At 34.5% G+C, this 10,377-nt stretch overlaps 1 protein-coding gene across 1 annotated transcript; it reads right to left on the bottom strand.

Moving 5' to 3' along the window:
* Nucleotides 1-782: 782 nt before the first annotated feature.
* On the bottom strand, nt 783-5,394 carry LOC130746313 (protein TILLER ANGLE CONTROL 1). Its single transcript, XM_057598893.1, has 5 exons — nt 4,655-5,394; nt 4,483-4,528; nt 3,639-4,330; nt 3,234-3,381; nt 783-1,025 (listed from the first exon to the last, which is right to left on the bottom strand). Exons 1-4 carry the CDS (start codon nt 4,658-4,660, stop codon nt 3,235-3,237), a joined length of 891 nt encoding a protein of 296 aa, XP_057454876.1. The 5' UTR covers nt 4,661-5,394; the 3' UTR covers nt 783-1,025; nt 3,234.
* Between the last annotated feature and the right edge of the window lie 4,983 nt (nt 5,395-10,377).

Genomic DNA, 10,377 nt, shown 5'->3' with positions numbered 1-10,377 from the left:
CGTTTCCTAAGCATTGCAAGAACAAACATGCAAGTTTCCTTATCAGCTCTAGACTTAAGGAGTTGTGTAGCCACCCACCTAGTCAGGTTAAGGACTTGTATCCTTAAAACAAGATATCTCAAGCTCAACTCGAGCTTACATTCTTCCACTCAAGGTGCCTCGAGCCTAACCAAGACTTATATATGCTCACAAGACCTATCAAGGGCTAGACACCCCTTTGCGTCCGCTTTTCCCATTGTTCTATCTTTTGAGGACGGTTGTGGTTACCATAAACGACAATAAAAAAGAAACAAATCCCAAAAACATAAAAATTAAGAAGAGCGAGTTAGATTAGAGAATCATAAGACAATGAGAACAATAAGAAGGGTGGCAGGAGGACTGGCATGCTTACAAGAACAACAACACTACATGGCAAAGCAAAGAAGTAGTTGGGTTGAAACACAAAGAGTCCAATGGATAGAATAAAAAGGACCAAGGAGTAATGAGAAGACATGTTCATTCATAACTGCACATCAGCACATGACCATTCTAACATTGACCAAGGTTTCTCCCACACTTATCCTATCATTGTGTTTTATAACCTTTATAAGAACCCATTGTTTTTGTTTATTCTTGAAATTTTAGCTTCCACCTTGAACTCGATTGGTGCTTGTGAGGTTATTGGTATCCTTTCTTTGTTTGACATATTTGTTTATATGGAACCTTTCTTTATTTGCACCATACATTAATGTTCAGCTTGCATGCATTTATTCAAAGCCAATAATTATATTATAAAAAATCAATGCATAAAGGCTTGCCAAAATAATTTTCATCCACAGGAACAGATAACAGAGACATGTCCTCACGTCAAACTATAGCCAACAGATACAAAGGGATAACACAAATTACAGAATCACATGGTTCAATGCATTGGTCATAAGCGACACCAAGAAAACCTAAATATTAAATCTTATACGTATCATAAACAATCTACATGTCCAGATAAACAGAGACACTCCCCGAGTTCAACACTAGCTAGCGAGTACCTGCATCAAGCCACAAACATGAATCCAATTTAGACCCACTAATGTCACTGTTATAATGAATTAAAAATTTAAAATAGTAGCTACAGTAATAGTCTTGACAACTGTTTATTCTCTATCTATCTATCTATCTATCTAATACATCACTCTCTGTATAAAAAGCAGAAAATAAATGGGGAAAACAAACTACATGCTTTAAATTATTTGATGTTTTATAAAATTCCAATTAATGGTGTGTGAAAATTCGAAGGTAAATGATATGTAAATAACATAGTTCAGAACTCAAAAGTCAAAAGGAACTACAGTCTCTTTGATAGTACAGCACCAAATCAGAAAATTAAAATTATGGTGAAAAAATGTATTTGCTTATATTTCAAATATGTCGAAATCCCCGTAAAAAAAAGTCAAAATCAAAATTAAAAGAAAAAAAAAACAGAATTCATATTTCATATAACAATAAGTCTAGGCAAGCTTTCTGACACAAGACTTCACATCATTTACACAAATTAACCCCAAAATTTGATAAAATTATTCTCACTCTAACTAATTAATTTTTGAATTTCATTAAATAAGGAGTTCCATGGACTCCTTGCAAGAGATGCTTACAACCTAATTTTTACACTATCATGTGCTCAAGTCACAAATTTGCCTATTTCTATGAATTTCCAACTTCTATTGAATTTTTTTCCCTATCTAATGGTGTATTTTCGAAAACAAAACTTTAATGGATTGAGACTTGCACATGAAGTGATGTTAAAAAATGTCAGTAATATGTAATATCAATAGATAAATTGAAATGATCTCTGTCCGTACTTTTTCATTAGATTGGGGGGCAATAAAGGGCATAAGAAGAGTTAAAAAATATAAGATCATAAATCAATCTCTCCATCATCTTCACTTTTAAAGATTGATTAGAATGTTATTTGGACTCTTCTTGATTGGATTTTTCAGGGTATGTTTGGTAGAGGGGCTCACTGATTGTAAATAATTAGTTTTGGGAACAGGTTCGTTAACCCTGCTGCTCTATCTCGACTGAAAAAGTTGAAGCTTTCTAGAGAAATTAAAATAAGCTTAAAATACCTTATAGGTAAGCTTAAAATAAGTTTAAACAGTTTGCACTTTTATAAGCGCTTATTGCTGATAAAAAAACAAGCTCAGAAGAATTTATAAGTATATTATAAGTTTTATAAATTTATCCAAACTTATACGTGTTTATATGTTTATGCTTATGCTATCGGATAAATGTTAAATAAGTTCTTTAAAATGCAACCTATGTTATTAAAGTCATTCTCACATTTATTCATGTCAGCCCCTTTACAAAAATGCATACCAAAGCGAGGTATGAAAAAAATACAAATTTAGCAATTTAAAGTGTTGTATGCATTTTTCCATACTGCAACTTAAAATGTGGCATGCAATTTTTTATACCGCAATTTACAGTACGGTATGCACAGGTTGACATAAATAGATGTGGAGATGACACCCATATATTTTCCCATTTGTATTTGGTTTCTTTTCTAAGTCTTGACTTCTCACAAAGCAAATATTATAGTGAGAAAAACAGAAGTTTCATGAAAGGAACATTTTTTACCTGCATAGTTTTCTGATTTCTCAGAAACAGAGAGAATGTACACACAATCATATAGGGTGACAAAAACAAACGACAGAAGCCAATTCAAAAAGTTGGATTGGTACTAATTAGTGAATGTTTGATTAGCATCATCCACCCAAAAAGCATGTGATTAAAGTCACAATAGGGCCTATGAGCCATATATAAGCTGAAAATATGAAGGAACATTTGTTTCTGAGCATAAAGGATAAAAGAGTACGTTAAACTTGAATTTCTTGATCTCCATCTCATAATAGGTCAAAACTTTGAGAAATCCACGTTGAAACTTTGAAAAATTAGGCCCATTTTTGTGTACTTGGGTACCAAACTTAAAAAAAAAAAAAGTAACGTGTCGTTATTTGGTGGGGTTGGTAAGATCAAGGCCCTGGAGATTCCCACAACTTTATCAGGACAACAAAATGTATCTAATTGTCAGGTGTTAAGAAAACAAAGAAGAAAACCCAAATTATTAACTCACACTTTTAGTAGATGGAATGAACAGTTAAAGCAGCCACAATTGTGTCTTGCCATAAACCTTCAACAACAAGCAATGAAAATATCAAATGGGCATTGCAGGAGAAGAGAATTATAAGTTTCCATACCTTAATTTGGAAGAACACACATTGAGTTGTTGCCTTCATTGATGTGATTATCAATGATTCCTGCTGCACTGGCTTCCTGGCCTTCTGCTTTGTGATTCTTGAGCTCAAGATCCGGATGGATTTTCCTCTTTAACATCTTCTTCATCAGCTACAAGATTAAAGATTTGTTAACTAATTAGTGGCTTAATTCAGATTGAACTCTCCAATACGACAAGCCTGTTTGGATGCGTACCAAAAGTCACTTATTGGAGTTTATCTAGTGCATTTTTTAGCAGAAAAGCTTCGATAAGTACTCTTTGGTCTGTATCCAAACAGGCTCTATATATATGTTCCTTGAAACTAAGGCCCATTATACCAAGGACAACAAATTTAGCTTGATTATTAGGGTGTTAGAAAGTGACTTACTTTCTTGATATCTTTCATTGGATATGCATTGTCCTTAACACGGGGAATGATCTTCTTGGCAAAAGAGAGTCCATGCTTTGTTTTAAGCTTTGGTTTTTCACTTGACTCATGGAAGACTTTTGCAGGGTGAAGTTTCATCTTAACATCAGAATCAGCCAGGAAGAGGTCCGCTAATGTGATCCTTTCTCCTTTCATCTTCTTTTGATCAGTCTCCACATTGTTTGACTCCATGACTTCATTAGTAATCACAAGTGGAACCTCAACAATTTCGTTTGACTCCATCACTTCATTAGGAATCACAATTGGAACCTCAACAATTTCACTGAAGGTCCTAACCACCTCCTCTTTGCTGCTAGCATTAGCATCATGGTTTTCACAGACTACATCCTCGAACTTGTGCTCGAATGTGGTGTGCATCAATGGATTCTCCTCGTGCTCAGCATTATAGCAGTTTTCCTCATCATTATGCTCCACTTGATCACCTTCTCCTTGTCCATTATGTTCAGCTTCCAAAGCAAAGTATTCCTTGTTATGGTTGATGGACTTCAGGGGATCATAGCCAAGAGTACCAATGGTTAGAATGCCATCTTTCCAACCACCTAGCAAATCAGTCAGGGCAACTTGTTTCAGCAAAGCTTGACTATCTTTGTTCATTACAGGTTCAGTCTTCTTTATGTTTGAAGCAAATCCATCTGAGTAAAGAACAAAAGACTCAGAAAAATATGAAGATGAAACTCTACAAAGAAAGAAACAGAAACCAGCTATCACAAAAACATATTTATAGACACCATATTTGTAATGTGTAAAGGATGTCATTTAAGTTGTTTATAGAGGTCAAACTAACCTTTGAGAGCGTTATTATGGAACCTCTTGTGCACCCAGTTGAAGATCTGTAACAAACAATCCACAAAGATAACATTAATACATAAAAACAAGAACACTCCAGATGAAGAACTAAAGAGTGAAAGTGCATGAGAAATAAGAAGTGGCTGTGTGTGCATGGTTTCATGAATCACCTTCATTGCTTTTCTCAGAAACCTGGTTTGAGAATGAGACTCTGCAGCAGGCTATTGAAATCAAGAGAGGGAGGGAGTGGGGGGTTAACATCATGAGAGTTTAGAACCCACAAAGGGGACCAACATGGATGGCAGGATTAGGTTGGGTCACGTGGTCACTGGGCCTATGTATAGTTCAGCAATGCTTGTGCTGTGTGTGTGTCTGTCTATACTCTATAGTATAACATGTTACAAGTCACAAGTTACCATATAAGTCAACTCATATGTAATGGATACAGGTCGGAGTGGTTAAAAATGACTGTTTGAACCCATTGAAAGTTCAACCCTTAGAAGACACATTATTAGAGAGACCTTTAACCTTTAACACACTCGGGTCGAATATGAATAGGACTGTGTCTAGATACCTATGGTTAACAAAAATAATATTAGTTGACTCATCTGCACTTCTTGATGGTTATGATCTGCTTCATTTCATTGATGGTTATGATCTGCTTCTCTCTGTTGCCTCCAAAGTATGTTTAACCCAAAACACCCACTGTTAGTAATTTGAACAAACATCTGGGGTGCAATCTGAATATTGATCCATTTCAAACCGAATCTGTATACTGTATGCATTGCACTTTCGCATGAAATTATCGGTTGAGAACCACGAATGAGTACATTGCTGCAATATCAATTTTCTTTTTCAGGAAGATCACGGTATCATGTTCAAACTTCAAACACGTTCACTTTGTAGTTTTGTGAAGTGCAGTATGCACATTAGGCAAAAAAGTAAGTGGGTAAAAATTGAATTTACGCCCTAAATCCATTCACACCCAAAACAGTAAGTGGTAAAAATTGTGTGTGAATGTGGTAAATAGTATTATTTTATCTGATAACTCGTTAATTTTAATTTTAAGATAAGAAAAAAAATGAAAAATAGAAAAAATATCGAAAGGGTTATAATAAACTAATTATATCAACATAAAATAGGGCAAATCATACTATTATTGCTACGTTCTATAAAAAAAATGTTTGGCTCGCGCGTCAGTTTGGTGTGAACACATTTGATCTGAGGATTGGATGAGTCAGGTCAATTTAATCCAGTAGTGTTTTCATGAATTAAATTTTGAAAAATCCAACTCGTTGATAAGTCCAATAATCACAAGCCAATTTGACAGCTCTACTAAATACTTCCTTGAACTAAACTAATAATTTTTGTGTGCAAATTGTGGCGGTCATTCAGCACGACTAAGTACCAAAATGAAAATTTTGACAATCATTAACTTCCACTAAATGACATAAGCAAAAATAATTTTTTGATAAAGAAGTTATATGTAAAATAGACTATTTCATATTATAGGATGAGCATGAGCTCTAATTGAGGAAGTTTTGCTCGACCCACCATCCCACCCCAATGCCATCCATCATTGGATACCCAAAAACACCCACATTTTCAATGTTTTAATTTTTTTTTTCTAGTGTTATATTTTTTTTTTCTTGAATCATTTATCGAATTCAATTGTACTTGGCCGCTATTTGGTGGATGCACAATTTGGTGGTTCAACAATTAGAGCTCATGCTCATCATAAAAAAACCTAACAAATCACCCCTAAAGAAATAAATAGAGGTGGACACGCCCCAAGTCTGAGGCTCCCCTATTGCAATATGCAGGGTGGAGTAGCCCGTATCAAGGCAGGACCAGTTTACATGCTCGCAAGACGTTGAGATCGAAGCTCTGAGGATGAAGTGCGTCTTTGTTCTTGCTAGTATAGGTGGACCCGTCCCAAGTTCGGAACTCCCCTTATGCTGGGTGGGGTCGCCTGTATCAAGGTGGACAGGTTCAAAAATCATATAATATAAATAAAGATCATGTAAGGGCCAAAGGCCCTTATTTTTATATAATTTAAGCAACATTACAACTAGGGTTAATGGTCAAATTAGCCCATGAGTTTGTAAGCGAGTTTGATTTTAGTCCTCTGATGAAAAATGGCGTTTAGTGGCGGTAAAAAACCGCCAGTAATTGTATAAATAACCGCCACTAAACGTTATTTTTCGTCAGAGGAACTAAAATCAAACTCGCTTACAAACTCAATGACTAATTTGACCATTAACCCTTACGACTAATATATCAAATTCGAGCTTCCCTCGAGATTGTGAAAAGAGCTCCATCATCAATGCTCCTCACCCAAGAATCCCTAATATCTCTTTTCTCTAACTTTAACTTCACGCCCTAACTCCCTGTGTTAGTGTTTGATATCGTTCCTCCACACAATAATAATTATCATGTGAGTGATATGTATTGCAAATTTCATCATGACGTTTACACTAACTAAAAATATTATTTTGAGATAATAAAATATAATATATCTCATCCTAAAGATTCTAACAGAATTTGAATACCAAATCACCTTGTTGATGGATTAAGCTATCATGACACATATCAAAGAAATTGTTTATACTGTATTCTCAGTATTTGCACATGACTTATTGAATGATAATGATAAAATTAGGTGATAGATGGATATAACGCTAAACAGATAAAGTTTTTCTTCTTCCATATATGAGTTATCAAAGTCACCTCAAGGATGTGAGATATTTTGTTTTCACCATATTCTTTTGAGAAATTATTACAATTAGTTGCTTCAGCTTTCTGGTTACTGTTGAATAAGCGGGTCTCGTCACTGCCTTTTTCTATTTTTGGTTTAACCTTTTGTTGAAGAAGGTTTCTTTACATGTACATAGCAAATCACGTACGTTGGAGAGCAAATAATTAGGTAATAGTGACTTTTTTTTTTCTCTTTTGATGCAGAAGAAAAAGGGACTAGTTATTATGTAGCAAATTCATATTTTTTCAATTGAGTGCAGAAGTGTTCCTTTTCTTTTTGTAACCTCCAAAATAAAGATTGAAATAATATTTGATTTTAAGGTCAACTTCTTTTTTCTCAAAATCAATTCTATTACATATAAATTATCCATGAAAGTTTCTCTTAAGAATTAATTTTAATTTAAACAATTATAGAAGGATTTCCGAACATGAGATATTTTCCTACTATATGGTACTAGTGTACATTTTGACAGCAATACTTTTCAATCAATGGGCTACTTCTACATGAATTAGGAACTTATCTTCTCGCTTGTTTTTGTTGTTCAATAACAACAATATAAGCTATAGTCCAACAAAGTCTTCCTCAATGCTGTCATATTTGCCATAGCAATGTAATTGTAGCTTCTATGAGGGTAATTTTGAATATATTGATGTCAAGACTCTAAAGTGGTGTTTATAAGAAGGTTTTAAAACTCGGACCGGATCAATAGTCAGTCTGATAAAAGATTTAGATTGGTTCTGAAGTTGAACCAGCTTAAATCAGTGGTTGAAGCGACCTTTCGATTGGTCAAATTGGTTTGAATTTCAATTTTTTTATTCACGGATTAGCTGAGAAATGAATTTAAACGTGGTCAAACTTTGACAAAGAGCTAATTTGAGCGGGATACCTTTTTAAATTCTGTCAAAATTTGAAGGAAAATATAAAGTAAAAAAAAATGCACTTTCATAGGTTTCAAACCTTGAATCTAAGGGCGAATGGCAAGTGTCATGGTCACTAGACCACAAGACCACATGTTGCATTGTTTCATTAGTGGATATTTATTATATATATATATATATATATATATATATATATATATATTAATACATTGAGCCAATCGGTCTAACTAGTGATCCACTGCATCCAACCGAGTTGATGGCCGGGTCGAGTTTCAAAACTTTGGTTTATAAGAAATTAAAAGTAGGTTGATTATTCAGAGTGCTAAGTAGAAGAGGGACAAGCTAGCAGAAAAAGCTTGGCAAACCAGATATTCACAAAAATTGCTCTAAGAAAGTGAAAGCTTTGCTGGAGAAGGTTTCCAAGAGGACTTAGCCAAGAGGAAACAGAGTCAAGGGTAATTTGGATGGTATTCAAATGATGGTGCTGTGTTTTGACCCATAGCTAGTTGTCTGGATGCAGCATTGAGTAAAGGTCTTGAAACATTTGGGATGCTACTTTCATCTATTGCCTGTCAATGGGTCTGAGTGTTGCCTTAAAAACAAACAAATCGCCTTGGATTCTTGCAATAGCTAAATGGTATTATCTTTCAGCAGCTAAGTGGGTCATGTGATTATTGAGTACTTCCAGGTTACTACCTTACAAATTTGAGTCACTACTAAAGCAAATTTTGATAAATCACTCCACTGTGGTAAGTTTGGACTATGGAGTGGAATGTTAGAAACTTTTTAACACACAATCAAGTAAGTAATCAACCAAGCAAATATAAACCGTTTATTGAAACTTCAGAGGTAAGTTTCAATTTTCTTTGTAACTTTTCTTGTGGACAAAAGGGAAGAAACAATTAGAGAAATTAGCAAACAAAGTTCATTAACAAGACTTGTCACTTGTCCATTACAAAAGAGAATGCAGGGCCTCACCTAAGATCAGTATTAGTGTTGCCACTAGCAATTGGCCCTTTGAAATTTAAATACGCAGTTTTGCAGGAATGACAAAAAAACTGCACATAAAACAGATTAGCAGCTATAGAATAATATGGTTAGCTTCTAAATTTAATTTTGTAATCTCAGTAATGATGGGACTGTGACATTAATTTAGAGACACCACCACTACATACACATGCAACTGTTCTTCAATTTTCAAGTTTGTCGACACGGATCGCATCACTTTCCAGCTCTTCCTCACATCCTATTCTCATATTCCCTTTCTCTTCACAAGGTACCTAGATTTCATTCTAACTAATTTCCTAGCCACGTTACAGTCCTCATTGCCTATGTCCAAGTTAAATGTTCTATTTGGAGTTTGGATAAAGAAAATATCCGGAAGATATTTTGGAAGTATTAAGGAGATTAATGATCTTCACCTAACAACCTATTCTGTGGGGTAAGTAGATTCCATAACATATAAGCAAGTTTAAAGTGCCTATTCCAACATTTCACAAAAGAAACAACTAGCTAATAGAATTTTGTATCATCTTAATTTTTACTCATTGTCAACTCTGACATCTTCTCATAATGATTTTGACTTTACAATCAATTGTAGAAAGATTTACAAATACACACTAGGTTGGTCAAATCCTCTGTTGAAGGGTTTGAGGAGTGTGAATGTTACATCAAGTTAGCTTGTCTGAATTTTTCTCATAAGATCATTTTGGAGATTAGGTTCAATGACCCATTGGAATGCAGGTTATGTTCGCATCATTGACCATATAATCAAAGAAAGGGAAAGCACTTTTCCTCTATCTTAATGTAAACATTTAGCTCAGTCTAAAGCAATGGTAGACCCCCATGAAAGAGAGATCGAAGGTGTGACCCTGATCAAATTGATGCTGCTCTATGACTATACTAATGTTCAATTCACATCCAAGATTATTCACTGAACACAGCACTTTTGTGTTATTTTGATCTGTTCTATCTGCAAACACTGTTGTGATGGAAGATAAATCAAACACTACATCTCTAACATGCATTTCATCGAACAACAATCTTGGAAAAGAGATGAAAATGAAAGCTTTAAATTGGACCAAAGCTACAAACTAGTGGATCGGATAACAATACAACGCATCATCACAAAAGACTTAACTATTAGATATATGGATCTGTTCTTTTATATTATCTTCATCCAACCAATTTTAAATAAGGGAGATTTCAAAGTCTTACTTGGATTCTCAACGGTAATAGCTCATGGTTCTAAGTTGCT

The sequence above is a fragment of the Lotus japonicus genome, chromosome 3, assembly GCF_012489685.1.
Source record: "Lotus japonicus ecotype B-129 chromosome 3, LjGifu_v1.2".
Classification (NCBI taxonomy): Eukaryota; Viridiplantae; Streptophyta; class Magnoliopsida; order Fabales; family Fabaceae; genus Lotus; species Lotus japonicus.
The sequence above is the reverse complement of the archived record's forward strand: the minus strand, read 5'-3'. Positions and strand labels throughout refer to the sequence as shown.